At 40.1% G+C, this 22,439-nt stretch overlaps 1 protein-coding gene across 1 annotated transcript; it reads left to right on the top strand.

Annotated features, from left to right (window-relative positions):
* The first annotated feature begins 255 nt into the window (after positions 1-255).
* LOC138884870 (uncharacterized) lies at positions 256-1,743 on the top strand. The gene has a single exon (XM_070165729.1). It carries the CDS (start codon positions 256-258, stop codon positions 1,741-1,743), a length of 1,488 nt encoding a protein of 495 aa, XP_070021830.1.
* The last annotated feature ends 20,696 nt before the right edge of the window (positions 1,744-22,439 follow it).

Here is a 22,439-nt window from a genome sequence, read left to right as displayed (position 1 = left end):
AATTATGTCAACAACTCTCAAGGAAGCTATCAAAGGCAACAATACCAAGGTCAAGGACAACAAAATTAATGGAGGCCAAACCCGTAAGGGCAAGGCCACCAACAATGGCGAAATGACCAAGGTGGCTCAAACCAAGGAAATTGGAACAACAACAACAACAACAACAACTTCTCAAACCGGAGTTCAAACCCTTATGTTCCCCCAAAGGGTCAATATTCGAATCAAGGTTCCTCAAGTGAGTCTAAGTTAGAAAGTATGCTTGAACGGGTATTGCAAAATCAAGAAAAATCCGACACTTCTATGAGGAACATGACCGAGCTTGTTGGCTCTCATACTGCATCCATTCAAAAATTGGAGATGCAAATGAGAGATCTCTCTAGGGAACAAAATCCAAAACAAAAGGGAACACTCCCTAGTGACACAATTGTGAACCCAAAGGGCAGTGGGAGTGGCCCAACTTCTCATGTCATGGCAATTACTACTCGGAGTGGGAAGGTACTACAAGGAGAGTGTGAACAAGTGGTTAAGGTAGAAGAGTTCGAGAAAGGGGTTGAGGTTGAAGAGCCAAGTGCTGTCGAAATTGAGAAGATTCTGGATGATGTGCAAGTGCAAAAAGAGAACCGGGAAGAGGTAAAGGAAAAGGTAAAAGAGACACCAAAAACTCTTCCACCTATTCCTAGATCTCCTCCTCCATTCCCTCAAAGACTCGCTAGGAAGGTTGATGATAGCAAACTCGAAAAGTTCTATGACATTCTCAAGCAATTATCGGTGAATATTCCATTTGTGGAAGCATTTCAAGAGATGCCAGGTTTTGCTAAGTATTTGAAAGATTTGATCACCAAGAAGAAAACCACCAAAAATGAAGTGATGAATGTGACTCACCGGATTAGTTCCATCATTGCAACATCCACCGTTCAAAAGAAAGAAGACCTGGGAGCTTTCACCATTCCTTGTACTATTGGGGCACATGATTTTGCAAGAGCCCTTTATGATAATGGAGCTTGCATCAACTTGATGCCTCTTGCCATTTACAAGAAAGTGGGATTAGGTATGCCAAGGCCCACAAGTATGAGATTGCAAATGGCCGATCGTTCCATCAAACGACCGGTGGGAATTGTTGATGATGTACTTGTGAAGGTGGGAAAATTTCATTTACCCACCGACTTCGTAATCCTTGATTGTGCGGTTGACAAAGAGATCTCGATCATCTTGGGAAGACCATTCCTTGCCACTGGAAGAGCACTAATGGATTCAGAACGGAATGAGATCAAATTTTGGGTGAATGATGAAGAGGTTACATTCCAAGAAAGTAAGGATATGAAACTTCTGCATGAGTATGAAAGCATTTCGGTGATCGATGTTGTTGATGAAGTAGGGGATGCGGCTGAAATGAAAATGGAAGAACAATGCCTCGGCGAGGCATTGGCAGCTATTTTGGTGAACTTTGATGGTGAAGATATGGAGGGGTACATGGAATCGGTAAATGCATTGAAGGGGCTTGGGTCCTACAATTATGCTTCGGCAAAGCTTTCTCTAAACTTGGAGAATAGAGTCACTCCACCCGCAAAGCCTTCTATTATCGAACCTCCACAACTAGAGCTCAAACCACTTCCACCACACTTGAGGTATAAATTTCTTGGCTCAAATGATACTTTACCGGTAATTGTTTCTTCTTTGTTGAATGATGTGCATGTAGAACAATTGTTGGAAGTCTTGAAGGAGCATAAGCAAGCCATTGGATAGACAATTGCGGACATCCGTGGATTCCCGCGGGAATTTGCGAGCACAAAATTCAATTGGAAAGTGAAACAAAACCAAGCGTGGAACATCAACGACGGTTGAACCCGTCAATGCAAGAGGTGGTAAAGAAAGATATTATCAAATGGTTGGATGCCGGGGTAGTCTACCCTAAAACCGATAGTTCTCGGGTGAGCCCGGTGTAGTGTGTGCCGAAAAAGGGAGGCATGACCGTAATCGAAAATGAGAAAAATAAGCCCATCCCAACAAGAACGGTGACCGGTTGGAGGGTGTGTATGGATTATTGGAAGCTCAACAGTGCCACATGCAAAGACCATTTCCCTATGCCTTTTATTGATCAAAAGCTTGATCGGCCAGCGGGAAAGCTATTTTATTGTTTCCTTGATGGATATTCCGGCTACAACCAAATCAATATAGCATTGGAGGATCAAGAGAAGACGACATTCACTTGCCCCTATGGAACTTTTGCTTTTAGCCGGATGCCATTTGGTTTATGCAATGCTCCGACTACTTTTCAAAGATGCATGATGTCTATTTTCTCCGATATAGTAGAGGATTTCTAGAAGTCTTCATGGACGACTTCTCGGTCGTAGGTGATTCTTTTGAGCATTGTCTTAACAATCTTAGACAAGTTCTTAAGAGATATGAAGAGACCAACCTTGTGCTCAATTGGGAGAAATGTCACTTCATGGTGGATGAAGGCATCGTGTTGGGACATAAAATTTCAAAGCGTGGCATAGAGGTTGACCGGGCAAAGATCGAGATTATTTCTAAGCTTCCTCTACCTACTTCCGTTAAAGAAGTTCGAAGTTTCTTGGGGCATGCCGGGTTCTATAGGCACTTCATCAAGGATTTCTCCAAGTTACAAATCCTATGTGCAAAATCTTTGAGAAAGATGCCAAATTTGTGTTTGACAAGAAATGCCTCAAAGCCTTTGAGGAATTGAAGCAAAGGCTCACCACGGTACATATTATTGTCACATCCGATTGGTCTCTTCCTTTCAAGCTCATGTGTGACGCCAGTGGTGTAGCTATTGGAGCAATGCTTGGCCAACATCAAAGTTCTCCACCCGGTCTATTATTCAAGCAAGACGCTCAATGGGGCACAAATGAACTGCACGGTAACTGAGCAAGAACTTCTTGCCATTGTCTATGCCTTTGAGAAGTTCCGGGCTTATTTGTTGGGATCCAAGGTGATAGTGTACACAGATGATGCTGCTCTTCGCTATCTCATGGCAAAGAAGGATGCAAAACCTCGGTTGATTCGATGGGTCTTGTTGTTGCAAGAATTTGACTTTAAAGTCAAGGATCGCAAGGGATCACAAAATCAAGTGGCCGATCATTTGTCAAGGCTTGAGGAGGTAGGGAGACCAAAGGGAGATCTTGAGATCAACGATGCATTCCCGGATGAACACATATTGGCACTATCTAGCACTTTTGCTCCTTGGTATGTCGATATTGCTAACTATTTGGTTAGTGACCTTATCCCAGATGGATTGGAATCCTATCAAAAAAAGTTTTTGAGAAACTACCGGTAATACTATTGGGAGGAGCCATTCTTGTTCCGTGTTTGTGCTGACAATATTATAAGAAGGTGTGTTCCGAAAGAAGAGATTATTCCAATTCTAAAGGCATGCCACGACTCACCGGTTGGGGGTCATCATGGAGGAAATCGAACGGTGGCTAAGGTTCTTGAATGTGGTTACTATTGGCCTTCAATCTATCATGATGTCAATCAAATGGTCAAGGCTTGTGACCAATGCCAAAGACAAGGTTCAATCTCCAAGAGGCATGAAATGCCAATGCACTTTGTGATGGAGATAAAAATCTTGCGGGATGAAATATATTTTGGTAGCTGTGGACTATGTGTCTAAATGGGTTGAAGCGATTGCCCTACCAAACAACGAGGCAAGGAGTGTGACCACGTTCTTGAAGAAAAATATATTCACTCGGTTTGGCACTCTTAGAGCCATTCTTAGTGATTGGGGTCTCATTTCTGTAACAAGGCTTTCACGGGGCTACTTGAGAAATATAGCATCAACCACAAGGTCGCCACACCTTATCATCCACAATCAAGTGGTCAAGTTGAGGTTTCCAACCGGGAGATCAAGAGCATTCTAGGAAAGACTGTTAATGCAAGCAGGACCGACTGGTCAAGGAAGGTAGATGACGCATTGTGGGCATAACGTACGGCGTACAAGACTCCTATTGGTACTTCTCCTTATCGGTTAGTCTTTGGAAAAGCTTGTTATCTACTCGTGGAATTGGAGCACAAGGCCATGTGGGCGTTAAAGAGGTTGAACTTGGACTAGGCTGAGGCTGCAAATTTGAGGTTAACACAACTCAATAAAATGGAGGAATTCCATTTCCATGCTTATGAAAGTGCAGTCGTGTACAAAGAAAGGATGAAGTTCGTCCATGAAAAGAAGATCTTGAAAAGAGATTTCAAGTCGGGTGACTTGGTTTTGCTCTTTAACTCAAGGCTCAAATTATTTCCGGGCAAGCTCAAATCAAAATGGTTCGGTCCATTCAAAGTGGTCAATGCCTCTCCTTTTGGAGCTGTGGAACTAGCATCGGAAGATGGGCTCCGAACATTCAAAGTAAATGGCCAATGAATCAAGCACTACTTGGGCACAGATAGAGAAAAACATTTGGTGGAGCAGCTGACTCTCAAAGATGGTCAGTTCCCGACCAATGAGTGAATCCAAAGGAACACCAACTTCGTCGTTCCGCGACGTTAAATCAAATGCTTCATGGGAGGAAACCCATGTGCGGTAACACATTTTTGTTCTTTAAATTTTTAATTTTTGTTAGATAGATTTACTTGAGCTATTTAAAGTGTGTATTAGAGTGCAGGGAATTCAAAAGATCATAACACTGGGTAGGATTGCATAAGGAAGGGAAGAAAAATCACCGTGTGAAGTTTGCTACACATATGCGATCGCATATTCGCTATGTGGACCGCATTTTGGTTGCAAACCAACACAGTGTGTTTGGCTAAAATTGAGGAGACAATGCGACAAATTAGTGCACTTTGCGGACCGCATCTTCACTATGCGATCGCATAGTGCATCGCATTTCTGGCCCTTCAGCATGTTACTTGACCCCACAGCATAACACTTATGCGGTTGCATAGTGTGTTATGCGGTGACTTGTCCATCGCAATTCTTGCAGGTATCACCCTCGTCTCTTTCTATTCAAAACAAATAAAAGGAATTTTTTTTACTTTATCAGAAGCAAAACGAAAACGAAAAAAAAAACAAAGAGAAAAGGAACAGAGAAGAAACAAAAACGACCAAGGCTTGATCTAATACTCCAAGTGTGCTCAGAAACATCATCATTGGTACGTTTTCCTTGGGCCAATTCCATCATTTCAAGCTTTGGTTGTGCATTTATTCTTAGTCTTGTTTCCCTAGTTTTTGCTTCATGTTTCCCTTGTTAAATTTTTCCCCTTGTTTCTATGTTTAGAGACCTATTCATAATGAGCACGTAGTTGAGTAGGGTGTTTTGGGGTGCTGGGTAGAAAGAAATAGGACCGCCATTGTTGAGGGATGAATTGAATTGTTGAGAACGATGGCATTTGCGGCTCGCAAAATCAAAATGCGGTCCACATAATTAAACCCTAGTTGTCTGAGGACGATGGTGAAATGCGGAGACATTTGTGATCGCATAATTGATAGGTGGACCGCAAAGTCACCGCAAACTAAAACAAACCACCCAGTTAAAACCTTGCTTTTTGCGGCTGTTTTGCGATCGCATTTTCCACTTTGCGGTGGAGTCTGCAATCGCATTTTGTTATTTGTTTTGTGAGCAAATCCGTTTTGCAATGGTTATGCGGTCCACATAGTGGTTATGCGATCGCATAACCCATCGCAGACTAGGATCCAGTAGTGCACAATCAAGTTTGCGACAAGTTTGCGGTCCGCATAGTGGTTATGCGACCGCAAAACATGTCGCATTTTCAACTTTTTCTTTAAATTTTTCTATTTTCTTTTCAATGTTGCTTACAATGTCACTCACATTTCACTTTTGTGCAGACATGGCTCCCAAGAAGCATGCATCCTCTGCCCAGAAAAGGGCATCCACCATTCGTCAAGCGTCACAAGCAAAACGATCTTGAACGGACCCTAATGTTCCACCTCACTCCCAGTCTGATGAGGAGGAGCTCTTGACCTCAGTTGACTTACAAGCTGAGGCAAGAAGGAAGCAAGGAGATGATTTCCAACTCCGATTTGATGTTGAGGGTTCCAAGGCATTGTATAGAGAAGGGATCACCAAACCAAAAATCCTGGCCGAGAAACAATTGAGCTTGAACGGGCTACAAGAACAGTACCCCCACATCTTGGAGAACATAAAAGCAAGAAAATGGGAGTGCTTCACTGAGCCACCTGCGGAGTATAATGAGACCCTCGTACGGTAATTTTATGCATAATATGTGGCCTCCCGGACTGCACACCACAAACACAACAGGATCTTTATTGACATTGTGCTTGTTCGGGGGAAGAGCGTGTTTTGCAGTAGTGAGACCATTAATGAGCTGTATTTACCTGGATGGAGATCGGGCGCCGCTGAATATGCTGCCAAATGGGAGAATAGGGAGATTGAACATGGTTGGATTGCTTCGATGATAGCAAATGGGACCCCTGCTTGGATCAACCCTGTGCATAAGATATACAAGGAGGATCTCACAAGAGAGGGTCGATTCTAGCTCAGCTTTATTACCTCTCGATTGATACCGTCCCAGAACAAGACTGACATAGGCATTGAGAATGCTCTTATCATTGCATGTATCATGGAGGGCATCAAGATTTATGTGGGAGCTCTGATCTTCCAAGAAATAGGGATCCGGGCAAAGCAGCATGCGACTTCGCTTCCGTTTCCTTGTTTGATCACAGCCCTCTATAAAGCTGTGAAGGTTCCTATCATGCCACACTCTGACATGACAGGGAAGGAGACGAGGGACATTGATATCACACATATTAGTGATGTTGTTGCCCTACCAGAGGTTCAGATTTAGGCTCCAATTGATGTAGAGCCTTCCGACTCCCAGACTCTTGTGACTCCTCAAGTTCCAGTGGCATCCACTTCTACTTCAAAGCTTGTATCTTAATCCACCACTGCTCAGCCTTCTGCTGCACTGCTAGCCGTCTCGAGGCTTGGTCTCATTGCTCAGCATGCCAATGCCAAGGTAGACCAGCTTTTGAAGACCTTGCCCAACCTCATCAAACAAGCCCTGACTCAGATACAATCCTCAGTGATAGCCCTCCAACAACAACAAACAATGTATGGGGATCGCCTGCAGCAGCTTGAGTTGAGGGTTGAGAAGATCGAGCGAGGTGAGGTTAGTGACCTGCCTAAGCTCCGGGAGGAGGTTGCCACTATGAAGACCGAGATTCATAAGATGCAGACTTTGGAGTTCGACATATCAGCACTCTTGCCCAAGGAAGGTGAGCAGGGAGCAGACACAGCAGCACCAGATTTGGGCCTTGACTTCTCCACGCTGATGACTGATATTGCCCCTCCGACTGCCGGGGCTTCCCAGCCTCCAGCTCCTCCTGTACGTATTGATGTTCCTGATGAGGAGGTTTCCGGATGCTCTATTGAGTCCGAGGGTGAGGAGGCAGATGTGGGCAAGGATGAGGAGAGTTCATGGTCCTCGAAGGATGATGACCCTCCGGAGAAGGGCAAACAGATTGTTGCTGCTATAGTTAAGGATGAGGAGCAAGCAGACATTCAGATGGCGATAGAACATTCGCTAGCAGATTTGGCCGCCCCTGCAAATCCATCGGCCACTCAGCCATCAGCAGGCGAGGCTAGCAGCTCCCAGGCCCCAGCTCCAGTTTTGGACCAGCCAAAGATCCCTCCTCCATCAGTGGAGGTCACTCCTCAGGTCGAACTCTCATCGGTCCCAGCTTCAGCATCAGAGGGTGACACCACCATCACTCAGCCAGCTGCCGACTCCCATAGCGCTTAGTGTGCCTCAGGGAGCCCCTTAAACTCTACTCTGTGTTCTTATGCATTGGGGACAATGCATGCTTTTAGTTAGGGGTGGTGGTAGCATTGTATATACTTTTGTGACATTGGCAACTGTTGTACATATTTATATTTTTGTGTTCTAAACAAACTTATGTACTCATGTGTATTTTGTGTTCTGTATATGTTAGTGCTTTGTGATTTCTGTACATAAGTTATGTTGTGTAGTTCGTGATTGTGTATATATTAGTGTTTTGTGATTTCCGTACATAAGTTATGATATATATATATATATATATATATATATATATATATATATATATATATATATAAACAACAAAAACAAGTAGATAATGTCCATCTTTAGTAATTATCAATGAATTCCCCTTGGTTTTTCTTCGCCAGGTTCTTTTCTAAGGGTGTAATAGTAGAACCAGGATAGTAGAATGAAGCACGTTGACCGGTTTGGTGTACTTGTTTAGTTGCAAGCATGCGTGTCTATATATAGCATATACCCTTCCATATATAAAAAACAAAAAAAAAAAAGATATCAACTTTGTGAACTTGACACTCGCTCTGTGACTCTATGTCTACCTAGAGTTATACATGTATATATGATAAAAGCTTTGAGTTTCCAAGTGTTGACTCGAGGGCTTCAAACTATGTGAGCCAAACAGTTCGTGTGCCACGTGTGTGAGTTCTTCGTGTAAATAATTCTTGTATTTGCTTCTGCCATCTAGAACTTGCCCGGTTAGTTTTTCGATGCTTATAATAATTACATTTGGTTGGAGAAATGACCTTAGGCAGTCTTTGTGATTTTTGGAAAACTAGTTAGTCTTTCAAGCCACTCATTGTACAGATAGTGTCACTAGTCACCCCATTTGAGCTTTTAACCTTTTCTTTGGCTACCTCATTACAAACCTTCTTTTTTTTTGTGAAATAATTCTTTCTTTTGAACCCGTCCCTCCTTGAGCATTAAGAATGAGTCTAAAAGCCTAAGTTGGGGGTGTGTGTCAAGACAAAAATTGGCAAGGTGGTGCAATGAGTGTAGAAAAGTGTACCTCAAAATATTGAACTACTCAATCTCCTAAAACAAAGTAAAAAAAAGAGTATAAGAGTGTAAGTGTTTATACATAATTAGCCTTGAAGAGAATAAAAGAGGTAGTTGAGGTGGCCAAATGGTGGAAAAGTTGATACGAATAAAGGCTTTGTGGTTTAAAAGAAGCAAAGAGCACAAGAAAGAAAAATGTGATTAGTGTTCAAGGAGGGTATAGTCATTTGTACCCAAATACTTATCCGACCCTTCCCTAAACCTACATTACAAGCTTAAGAATTCTTTATGGGATCTCCAACTGAGCGTTCTTAGAATAAAGCAATGAATTAAAATAAGGGCAAGCCTATGGTATGGTATGTTGTAACACTTGAAACTCTTTCTGAGAGTGAGTGTATTTGTGAATTCATCCCTTTTTGTTGTCATTGTAAATATTGTGATTTTGAGACTTTCTTTCTAGTGAGAGTACATGAACTGTGAGGTTGAACAAAAGTTGAATTTTTGAGTCAAATGCAAGTGCACTCGGCTGAGGGTAGCATTTTGTCACATTGTTTGAGGCTCAAAGTTCACAAGTTGATTAGTTTTCCTTGTATATATTGATGGTTCAGGAAAGGTAAAACACTCGAAGATGCATGCTTGAAATACTAACAACAAACACCGTTTATGGTCACTACCGTTTCATGTCTTGTAGATGGAGTCTAGAATAGGATAGTGTTGTCTTAGTTGCTTGAGGACAAGCAAGAGTTTAAGTTGGGGGTGTCGATGTGCCAGATAATTTCGGCACATTTGATACTAATTGCTTAGATTTTAGCTTGTTTTAAATGCAATTTCCTTGTGTACTTATGTTATTTTAGTGTTTTTGCAGTATGTAAGGCTTAAAGACCCATATGTGAGCCGCAGATGTCACACTGAGATTGCAAACCAAAACAGTCTTCTGGTCAAAGTTCAACGTCAAAAATGCGGTCCAGTCTGCGATCACATAACGTGTTGGCGAGCCGCATAATGGACCGCAGACTAAACATGAAGGCTGCTGAAGGAAGCAAATGCGACGCAAAATGCGGTCGTATTCCCACAATGCGGACCACAAACCATGAATGCGGTGGAGGCCTGGAAACTAGGGTTCTGAAGTGCGATGGGCTTGACGAGAATGCGGGCCGCATGTCTGTTTTGCGATAGAAATGCGGTCGCATATTTGACCTAAAAGGGCATTTTTGTCCGTTTTCTGTCCCAAATTTTGGCCCTCTATAAATAGATTTATTGGGGTTTTGTGGGCTCATCTTGTCTGATTTTGAAGCTACAATACAAAGCATTAATATTTCTCTTTTTTGGAAGCTTTTGGGTCAAGAATCTTTCACATTGTAAGCTTTATGACATTAAATACTCTTTTCCTTTTGTATTTTAGCATGTGTAGCTAACTTTAAATACTAAGATTGTGGACCCTAAATGAGTGTTATGTTAATGGGTGTTTAACATTGAATATATATATATAATGGTTGGTTGATATTTATTTACTTCTCATTCTTTATTTATTGTTGGTGGTTGCAAACATTAACAAATGCCATTAAATTTTTGCTTTGCTTGGGAAAGTGGGTTAGAATTTGGTAGAAGTAAGTATCAAAGACTCAAGGCTTTAAACCTTGTTTAATAGAATCACTTAGGAATAAGTGGGTTTTATTTGGCATATATTGATTGTTCTTAATTGCAACTCTTTTATGTTTGGAAAAATCATAAAGAGAAAATACTACCCAACTATTGGAAAATATTGGGTAATCATTTAGACATCATTTGCATATTAAGAGGACCTTCCATTAGAAATATATCATATTAATACCGATAGCATTACACTTCATAAAAGGGGAAACAACCTTGGTTCCTTTAATCAAATTATTTACATTCTCAACATTACAATTTGCTATTACTTCAAACCAAACTCAAATTCATACTCTTGTTACCATTAACTAGATAGGATTACGACTTTAGTCGAGCAACACACTATTCGAGTAACCTTTTCACACATAGTCCCTGTGAGATTCGACCCCAACCTTGTTGGGTTATTATATTTGACACCGACCGCCTTACACTATTTATTAAAGTGTAATTTGAGCCTATCAAAATCCCAATTTCTAGGTCTCCAATTTCAAGCCCCAATTCTTCAATATTAGGCTTATTCCATGATTATTTAGGTGGAATTCACATAAGAATCGAGTTTTAAGTCCAAGAATCTTACCTCCAAGTGATTCCCCTTGAATCCCTCCATAATCCCCTTCAAAAAGCTCCAAAAACGATCAACAATGAAAGAAATAAACCCCAAAATCGCGAACAAGATGACTATTTAAACCTTCTGCCCAGGCCTGAATTCCTTCATCGCGATCGCGGGACTTCCTTCGTGATCGCGAAGCACATTTTCTTAAGACCCAACTTTTACTCACGCGAACGCGTAAACACTCACGCGAACGCGATGCTCAGGCTTCCAACACTATGCGATCGCGGACATGGGACCCCGTTCGCAAAGAACAAACTCTCAGTCAAAACCCCTAGTCCACTTAACTCTACGCAAACACGACCTTTACTACGCGTTCGCGATCAACAACTTCTCCACCTTATACGATTGCAACTCAACCTTCTCGAACGCGAAGAACAAACTGGGTTGCCCCCTCAAAAGCTCTACGCGATCGCGAAACCCCCTACGCGATCGCGAAGAGGAAAACTCTGCAACAGCTGAAGCTCCAAAATCTGCAACTCTCCAAAGCATGAAATGGTCCGATTGACCACCCGAAACTCACCCGAGGCCCCCGGGACCCCAACCAAACATACCAACATGTGCCATAACCTCATTCAAACTTGTTCCAACTTTCGGAATGCTTAAAACAACATCGAAACACCAAATTCGCATCGGATTCAAGCCTAAGAATTTCAAAATCTTCTAAATTACGCTTTTGATAAAAAAATCCAACCAAACCATGTCTGAACGACCTGAAATTTTGCACACACATCCCAAATGAAATAACGAAACTACTACAACTCTCGGAATTCCATTCCGACCCCTATATCAAACTCTCGCCTACCAACCGGAAATCGCCAAAATATTAACTTTGCCAATTCAAGCCTAAATCTGCTCCGAACCTCCAAAACTCATTCTGATCATACCCCTAAGTCGAAAATCACCTCCCGAAGCTAGCCGAACCATCAGAACTCACATCTGAGTCCTCTAACATACAAATCAACATCCGATTGACTTTTTCAACCTAAACTCACTCCAAAGAGACTAAGTGTCTCAAACCTTATCAAAATCATTCCGGATTCTATCTGAACAACCCGATACCACATAACACGGATAAACAAAGTATAAAGAAGCAGAAATGGGGGAAATGGAGCGGTAACTCATGAGATAAATGGCCGGATCGTTACATCTACTAATAGATGCGAGTAAAGGCACCTATGTTAGACCCTGGATTTCAATTCATGGTTGTTGGTCAAATTTTTTAAACGATTGTTTACTATGTTAATCACTGTAGACATGTGATTTTTGACCCTCTCCAAAAAGTTTCATATTTTAGCGTAAAATATTTAATTTAGGCCTAATATCGCTATTTCAACTAATTTTGACTCTTTTAATTTATTTTATTACAAGAAAATAAAAATTACAAAAAAATAATTTCATTAATATTTTGTAGTCATTTTTAATCTTGAAAAATACCAAAAATAGTTTTGTTTTAACGGTCAGTCTTATTTTAAGTTATTTTACTTAAGTAGGATTAATTGGTAAATAAGGTCGTATTTTTAGTCTTGTTCGCGGAGAAAGAATAAAATTTGGGTTCAAACAACCCATTTTTAAGCCTAATTTTCGGACCTAGCCCATAATTTCCAAGCCCATAATTCCTAGGCTCATACCCCCTAACCTAAAAAACCCTATAAAACAAACAAGACCCTAGACTCTAAGACCCTAGACCTATACACATACAATCTACCGTTTTCCCTGAAAACGAGACCCCTCCACCGTTCTGCTTCTTCTTCAACCAAACGGACGAACTCCCCACCCCCTGAACATTTACTTTTTTCCTCAACAAAATCAAAAATGCCTTTATATTTTTCCTTTTGAGGTAGTTTTCCTTTAGGAAATTAATATATAGAACTCAAAATAAAAAATTGCTTTTATATTTCCTTTTAGTACATTAAGACTAAAAATTCAAAAAAAAAAAAGAATTTACTTTAGTACCTTTTTAAAAGTTTTTTTTAAGATATTAATTTCAAAAAATTCAAAAAGAATTTCTTTTGAGGTTCTTCTTTGGGAAGTTAACGGATAAAAAAATCTTTTATTTTCACCAGAACTTTAGGATATTGTACATAGAAGAAAAAAACATACTTTATCTTTTTTTATATTTAAAGTTTCTTTCTTAGGTAATCAAAAACTGAAATCCAAAAAAATATTTTTTATCCTGTTAATTTCTCGTTTCGAAATCTTGCTTCAAGGATACCAAATGATAATTCAAAATATTTTTCTTTGGTTTATTTTTTAGATTTCCTTCCTAAAAAAAAAGAAAAAAATATATTTCTCTTCTAGGGTTTTTTTTCCCTTAATAATTTTCCATAGAGTTTTTGTTTCAAAAAGAAAAAGGAGAGAGAAAAAAAAATATATGCTCATTTAAGCTTGAGTTTAGGATAGGATATAGAACATTAAGTCTAAAAAATTTAAAAAAAAAGAGTTTTGCTTCGTTTATTTCTCTTTTCTCATCAAGGTAGTAAATAAAAAAAGGAAAAAGAAAAAGAGAATACGTAGGCAACCTACATAGGATTCGATCGAATTTTTTTTATTATTAAAAGAAAAAAAGAGGGTGAAGTCGTGGGACGTGAGAAATTAGAGGAAAGAAAAGAGCGATAATCGGAAACAAAAAAGGAAGGAAAATGAGCAAGCCAAGAAGTGCTAGAAAAGAAAAGAAAAGAGGGGATTGAAATGAACAAAATTAGAATGATGTCAAGTGACCTTGTGACCCTCGAAATCATTCTAGAACCGTTAATTATTGCTAGGTGCATTGCACACAATGTGATATTTTTAGCTGTTAAATGCCCTAACGCTAACGTGATGACCTCATTGAGCGGAAGGGTGGTTGGTTTGTGGTTTTTAGGTAACTCATCCATACAACACAAGGTCAAAGAGCAAGGTAGCCATGGCTAGCAAAGACTTGGACATAGGGGTTATTGATCCATCTAAGGGAATTGTTGAATCAGAATCTGAGTTGAAAGAAGAGGTCTTAAGGTTGAAAGGACAGATGGCCGAAATATACCAAGCCTGGAATAGTGGGCGTCCTCCACCATCAGTTCCCATTAACCACACTGAAAGCCTTGTCACTATTCCGCCACTGTCACGAGTCCAGGATATCTCCCCACAACCTTTTCACACTCCACCCCCCGGAACCACCTCATATCCCGCTCATTTGACCACTCATATTTTTTGTAGCTCACCTACCTACTACCTTTCCTCGATCCTCTAGCAAGACTGTGTTAAAAATCCCCGATGCCCACACTATACTCTAGAACCAATTTTCAAGGTCTCGGGTCCATACTCTTATGCTCCTCATTTTGAGCCTCCCGGTGAGACTGCAAAGCCTGCTAAGACAATGGAGCAAGATGAGGTATCCAGAAAGCTGAAAGGGTTTAAGATGCCAAAGTTTAATTTGTACGATGGGCGTGGAAATCCAGTAGCCCATCTGAGGGGTTATTGCAGTGAAATGAGAAGTGTTGGCGGGAAAGATGAGTTGTTGATGACGTATTTCAGTGAGAGCCTGACTGGGGAAGCTTTGGAATGGCATACTCGTCAAGATGTCGGTAAGTGGCATACATGGGATGACATGACTCAAGATTTTGTGCGACACTTTCAGTACAATATAGACATTGTCCCAGATCGATCCTCTATATCTCAGATGGAAAGAAACCCAAGGAAAGTTTTAGGGAATTTTGGTTCAGATGGAACGAACAAGTTGCTCGGGACAGTCCTCCCATTGATAGAAAAGATGTTGCTAAGCCCTGCCAACGACAGGATCCAGTGGGCACTCCTGCTAAACACTTTCAACCTCAATACCGACCCCATAAACATCCCCAAACTCCATATAATCCACCCGAGTATTATCCACCGAACAACATCCGGCCATCTGTCCAACCACTAGGTCACTCCCTAGGGCGAGCACCAGCATCCCAAAATTCCATGCGCCTTCACAACATTTTCGAGCATCCAAGAATCCTAGAAAACTGGGCCATGGAGGGAAACAAAGGCAAAAATATAATTTCACGCCCATCGGAGAATCCTACACAAACTTATTTGAAAAGTTAAAACATTCTGGCCTGATTGAGCCGCTCCTCGGCTATACGTCGGACCCATATGCAAAAGGATTTGATCCTAATGTACGGTGCATGCACCACTCTAATATCCAAGGTCATAGCATTGAAGATTGTCGTGCTTTGAAAAAGGAAATACAAAGAATGATTCAAGAAGGGATAATTATGATCGAGGACAGTGACACCCAGTATATCGCGCAGAATCTTTTAACTACACATGACGATACACACTTTGTGGGGATGATGCATGATGACAGGGAGCATGAGAATTCCTTTGGGAACTTGCTGACTGAAGTTAATGATATTGAAATTGGTAATGGTCTTGGTAATATTGGTGTAGAACTCAGTGGCTAAGATACCGAGCTTGGTAATCAGAAAGACGCTTCTTTCTTGGCTAGCCAGGAAGGAGTCTTGGTGGTTCATTTTGTTGTCATTTCTGTTGTCTAGGTTATTTCAGGGTTGTAATCCTGATATTGTCTTGTACCTCAAACCCTTCTATCCTTTTTATTTTGCCTAGTTCCTGTAGTCGTAGTAACTCATTTAGTGTTATCTAGGTTTGTTCCAGGGTTGTACTCCAGTTTATTTTGCTTGTCTTAACCCTTTCACCGTCTGTCTAATGCAATTTTTTGTTTTTTGTTTTTTCTAGTCATTTTTTGTTTAGTTATCTTCTCCCTTTATAGTTCTTTTCATGTTGGCTCTAGTGACATGACATGCACGCACAATTCTAGGTCCGGTCTAAAAGTTAGTTTAATCATGAAGCAATGAAACAATTTTGATGATGATAGGGACATTTGAGGGCATAAGGGCAGATTTGGACATTTTGAGATCATTTGAAGCCCGAAATGAGTGAAACTGGGGCAGATAATTTGGGAAGTTAATAGGGAGACAAGAATTTGTTACAAGAGAGTGCATCCCAACAATTTGAAGTGAGCAGTTTTGAGTTCAAGTACACCTCAATTTACAAGATAAAGTCAAGGGAGTTTGCTCCAAACAGACGGAGGGTATCCCTCATGAAGAAGAAATGACCCAGTGAAAATTCTGTACTTGACAAGGCACTAAAAAAAAGTGGAAAGCATATTAGTGATATCAATGTCGAAGCTGTAAAAGAAATATTGTATGTGCTCTTCCTTTTTCATTTTAAGTTGCATATGTTGTACTTGGCATTTTCAAGGATGGGGAGGCCCTCTTTCAGCTACCCAAACACTTATATCATTCGATACCCTTTTGAGCTTGTATTAATTTCTTTGACCTCCCTTCTTTTGGAATCAAGTTAGAGTCATACGAAAAGAAAAAAAGAGTTCATGACCTCATAGGTTTATTTTAGAAAGTTCATTCCGAAAGGAAAATTCAAAAAAAAAGAGAATTAGAGATAAAGAAAAAAAAGGAAAAAAGAGAAAAATAAAAAAGAAGGAAACAGAAAATAAAAGAGAAAAAGGAAAATAGTAACAAAATTAGTCTTGTGGACTACGTTCGACCTGATTCTTTTCACCACAAGATCCGTAGGCAGCCTTACAGTTTGGTCGCACCAAATAAAATATCTCATAATCCCACGAAGTTAAGAGTGATGTGGTTTTTCTTAGAATCAAATTCTCTTGTTTTAGAAATTGGGGCAATGTTTTGAAATGGATTCCAAATGTTGTAAATAAATTAACACTGTTGTCTTAATTATTTTGAGCCTTTATGATATCTTTTCTTTCTACCCCTGTCCAAAAGCCACATTACAGTCCAAAAAAAACCTCCCGGATAATCTTTGAGAGTGATGAGTTTAGACATGTCAAGGGTATATGATGTTTTTACCATGGTTAATGCCTTATCATTTGCAGAATCAGAGGAAATAAGAAGAAAAGAACAAAATGGGAGAGTCTTATTGGTGAAAACCTTCACAGGCACCATAAGGCGATGGTGAGTTGAGAGAAAGAACAAAATGAGAGAGGCTTGATGGTGAAAACCCTTCGGGTACTACAAGTCGAATAATGATCGTGAATCAGAGTGGATAATCGGAGCATTGAAGCCCAGTTTCACGATTTAGGGGTATAACGAGAGTTGAACATCAGACTTGCTTGACAGATTAGGCCACAGGTACATGTCATGGTCATTAGAGTTGGTATCCATATCTGATAAGTTTTTACTTTGTAGTTTTCTTGTTAGGAATCATCTTTTTCCATTGTCCTTTACTCTGTTGCTTTTGTCTTGTTTACTTCCTCAACCCGAGTCTGTTTGGTCAAAACAAGTGAGAAATGACTTCAAAATTTACCACCAACTTTCCAATTGCACAAAACGGGATCTGGCTAGCACATCAAAGTGGTATAAGTCAGGAAAAAGCAGTGTGCGCACTGAGTTGGTAACAATCAATGTGCTTTGGAATTCATGTGAAATACAAAGATTCGGTAAATGTCAATTCATGATCAAAATGCAACAGATAGAGGATGTTGGGTTTGAACGAATCAGAGGTATTTTCTGTGATAAGGGCGAAAGATAAAATGGTTAGTCAATAAACAAGCAAGGTCTTTTGAGTTGAAATCAAAATTATCATGGGAAGTGAAGGAACAATCGCCCTCAAAGTCAAGGCCACAAACCAACCACCACATTTATAAACTCACAAGTTTTCTTTGATTGAAACAGGGACGAAAATTGTGTCCAAATCAAAGTTGGGAAGTTTGAATGTTTTCAAGTGTCATGCCCAAATTTTGTCAGCACAAAGGCGGTTTGAGAAGGGGGAAATTTTTTTGTTCAATATGCAGGAACCCTCCATGAGGAAAAGCGTGGTTCGGGGGCAAGGAATTTTGTTCGTTCTGCAAAGATCCTCCAGGAAGAGAGCATGGCTCAGGTAATTTCATTCACGGCTTTTCAGGACCCTCATGGATAATGGGATTTAATTAAAACAATTATAGGGCCCTCCTGGATAATAGGATTTAATTTTAAAAGTTCTCAGGACCCTCATAGATAATGGGACCTAGTTAAATTTCAAAACATTCATAAATAACAAGATTTAGCGTAAGTTCTACTTTTAAAAAATATAATTTAGCTTTAAAGTTGTCACTCTTAAGATGAGATTCAATTTGAAGTTTTCAGGGCCCTCCTGTATAATGGGACTTAGTTTTTGATTTCTTATAGCTCTTTTGATAACAAGATTTGATTAATACTCACAGATGTTCTCGGTATTAAACTGGGGCAGAAAAATTTCTTCTGTTTTGTTTGTTTTGTTGTAATCAGGTGCCCACCTGGATAACAAGGGAAAATAGTTTCAAGTAACAAGGGAAAGCAAGTCGAGTTCAGCAATCAGGCACCCACCTGGAGAACAAAGGGAAAGCAACAATGTTCAAAAGAAGACGGTTCAAGTTCAGCAATCAGGCGCCCACCTGGAGAATAAGGGAAAACAAGTCAAGTTTCAAAGAAAAGCAGTGCAAGTGTTGGAAATCGGGCACCTACCTGGAGAACAAGGGAAAACAGGTCAAGTTTCGAGGAAAAGAAATTCAAGTTTTGGCAATTAGGCGCCCACCTGGAGAGCAAGGGAATACAGTTAAACTTTTGGCAATCAGGCACTCACCTGGAGATCAAGGGAATACAGTTAAAGTTTTGGCAATCAGGCGCCTACCTGGATAGCAAGGGAATATAGTTCACATTTTGGAAATCAGGCACCCACCTGGAGAACAAGGAAATCAGTTCAAGTTTCAAAGAAAACAGCTCAGGTTTCAGGGAAAAGTAGTTCGAGTTTCAGCAGTCAGGTGCCCACCTGGAGAACAAGGGAAAACAGGTCAAGTTTCGAGGAAAAGCAGTTCAAGTTTTGGCAATTAGGCGCCCACCTGGAGAGCAAGGGAATACAGTTAAAGTTTCGGCAAGCAGGCGCCCACCTGGAGAGCAAGGGAATACAGTTAAACTTTTGGCAATCAGGCGCCCACCTGGAGAGCAAGGGAATACAGTTAAACTTTTGGCAATCAGGCACCCACCTGGAGAACAAGGGAATATAGTTCTAGTTTTTGGCAATCAGGCACCCACCTGGAGAATAAGGGAATACAGTTAAAGTTTCAAAGAAAGCAGCTCAGGTTTCAGGGAAAAGCAGTTCGAGTTTCAACAGTCAAGCGCCCACCTGGAGAACAAGGGAAAATAGCTCAAGTTTCGAAGGAAGACAGTTCAAGTTCAGCAATCAGGCGCCCACCTGGAGAACAAGGGAAAGCAGCTTAGGTTTCAAGGAAAGCTATTCAAGTTTCAGCAATCGGGCGCCCACCTGGAGAACAAGGGAAAACGGTTCAAGTTTCAAAGGAAGACAGTTCAAGTTTTGGCAATCAGGCACCCACCTGGAAAATAAGTGAATTCACTTCAAAATGCAATTCAAGTCAGCAACAAAAGAAGTTCGTGGCAAGAATGCGGGTCAACAGTCCGATGACCAACAGAAGTAGTCTCAATCAAGAAAAAAAAGGGAAAAAGAAAAAAAAAAGAAGTGAATCCAAATATAGAAGTAGAGAAAAATGTGAACTGCTCAAGACGTGGTTGAAGGCACAAGCACCTCATGTCCGATCTTGATCCGAAAAGCTAAAGAAGAGCGAGCTAGGACCTGCAGCTAACAAGCGCCAAGGTTCAAATCTAAAGTCTGCATGAAGAACCATTCAAGACTCAAGTTCAAGCTTCAGAAGACTTATAGATAGGAATCTTGTAACTCATAGTTGACAGGCTTAGTTAGTCTTTTTCATTTTTTTTGTTGATTTTGATGTAATAACAGGACCGCGAACTGAAACCTCGACGGAATGGCACCTCGATCGGCTCTTCACCTCGGTATACTCCATCATCTTACTCATTTCTGAACTACACGTGGTCTAATTCCTTTATAGCCAAGGATATGTAGGTAGCTTAGATACCAGGGCTCGGTCACACTCTCTTTTCTTTTAGCTTTTGGTCTCTTTAAATAAGGGTCGGGTCAAAAAACCTATCTAGTTGTTCTTTATCTGAAAATACTTCGTATTTCCAGTCAAAGAGGGACAGTTGTAGATATGTGATTTTTGACCCTCCCCAAGATTTTTTACATTTTAGCGTAAAATATTTAATTTAGGCCTAATATCGCTATTTCAACTAATTTTGACTCCTTTACTTTATTTTATTACAAGAAAATGAAAATTACAAAAAAAAAATATTTCATTAATATTTTGTAGTCATTTTTAATCTTAAAAATACCAAAAATAATTTTGTTTTAACGGTCAGTCTTATTTTAACAGTTATTTTACTTAAGTAGTATTAATTGGTAAATAAGGTCGTAATTTTAATCTCGTTCGCGGAGAAAGAATAAAATTTGGGTTCAAACAACCTATTTTTAAGCCTAATAATCGGACCTAGCCCATAATTCCTAGGCTCATATCCCTTAACCTAAAAAACCCTATAAAACAAACAATACCCTAGACTCTAAGACCCTAGACCTATACACATACAATCCGTTGTTTTCCCTGAAAACGAGACCCCTCCACCATTCTGCTTTTTCTTCAACCAAACGGACGACCCCCCCCCCTGAACATTCACTTTCTTCCTCAAAAAAATCAAAAATGTCGAAGACCCCTCTTGAACCCTAAGCAGCAACTTGATTCCCTCCCAATGGGTTGATCCTTCTTCTTCTTCTTGATCCCAAAACACCCAAGCAGCACATCCCTCTAACCCGCCGGAAAACCCCATCGCCTCCTATCTCCACCAGCTGCTAGAACAGTAACGACGAACACAACCAGAGCAGCCACAGAAACGACCCCTCATCTTCTTCTTCAACGGGATCTCCAGCCATCTACACATGAAAATCTGGATTTCTTGCTCAGTTCTGTTCGAGATTTCGTCGAGGTCCGAGCTCTAGTGCGATAAAATTCTGTTTGGATTTCATGTACGTTGGTTCGGGTTGGTCTTTCCGTTTTTTTCTTTTCTTCTGTTGCTTGGTTTTAGCATTCATGAGTTGTTCCCCTCTTGTTTTGTTACAGTGTTTCTTGTTTCTTATCGTGATTATGTACATGTTCCCATTACATAATTACGATTCTAAAACCAAGTCGGAGTATGCGTTCGCGCAACTTCGATCAAACTTTCTTAATAATAAAATTGTTATTAATAGACCACTAATTTAATTTAGTTTATATAGTTTGAGGTGTGGCATCCACAATTTAATCATTCATGACCCTCGTATTAATTTTATAACCTAGATATAAAAATGACAAATGCTCATAGTTGCTTTAGACACGTTTAACATACCATTGTGGTTGTGTACACGTTCGCGTGACATAATTACGATCTTAAAAAAACAAAATCAGAGCATGCGTTCGCGCAACTTCGACTAAACTTTCTTAATAATAATAAAGTGTTACTAATTGTGGACACGTTCGCATGACATGATTTTTGACGCGCCAAACGAAATGAGTACACGTATGCGTGACTCATTTTAGGATAATCTTTTTATTAAAAGAGGCAAATGCACATAGGTTGTAAAATGAGTAATTAGACAATTTAATTAAGCCAGGTATGATTAAAACGACCGTGCTAAAACCACGGAAGCCTAGAATGCCTAATACCTTCTTCCGGGTTAATAGAATTCCTTACCCTGATTTTTGTATTTGCAGACCATAAATAGAGTCAAACTTCCTCGATTCGGGATTTTACACCGGTGGCTTGGAACACCATAAATTATCCAAAGTGGCGACTCTGAATTTGAATAAATAATCCTATTTTAATTGTCACTTAAATTGGAATAAACTCCTTTATACCCCCTCGGGGTAGAAAAAGGAGGTGTGACAATCACCATTAACGAGCTAAGCAAAGTTCAAAAAAAAATGTAAATGAAGATATTGCATCTTAAACTATCATGACAAGATATAAAGAGGTGATATGGATCTAATTGATAAGTCAATGTGAATCAGTCAAGTTTGTGGTAAACATAGTATGACTTATAAAGAATATGGCATAGTTAAGACAGTGTCAACAATGACCAAAGACACCTTCCCGAAGGAAAAAGAACAAGACTTTCTTGATTATCCAAAAAAGGGAATAATATTATATGAGGAAGATGGCCCTTAATTATACTAGAGATCGGGTTTCCTCTGAGCATTATAGGTTATCGTCATGATTGTGTCATATGTAATAGAAGTGACACACAAGAAATAAAGTTCCACGTGTAAGTAAGAGTTGAGGATAGATGAAGCATGTCATATGTAAAAGATGGGCATGACAACCTTGAGTTCCTCCAGATGATGAATGTGATACAAGTAAAAGTCAACCTCTAATTATGCATGCCCAGGCATGGAAGGATAAAGTATGCTGACTTAAATGGGTAAGTGTAAAAAAATTAAGGCATGAGATGCACAAAAGGCGTAATC

The sequence above is a fragment of the Nicotiana sylvestris genome, chromosome 2 (assembly GCF_000393655.2).
Source record: "Nicotiana sylvestris chromosome 2, ASM39365v2, whole genome shotgun sequence".
In the NCBI taxonomy this organism is placed as follows: Eukaryota; Viridiplantae; Streptophyta; class Magnoliopsida; order Solanales; family Solanaceae; genus Nicotiana; species Nicotiana sylvestris.
This window is presented reverse-complemented; position numbering and strand designations above follow the sequence as displayed.

Bases quoted from the DNA above. Each gene is read 5' to 3' on its own strand.
- LOC138884870 (XM_070165729.1), top strand. From the start codon at position 256: ATGCTTGAACGGGTATTGCAAAATCAAGAAAAATCCGACACTTCTATG.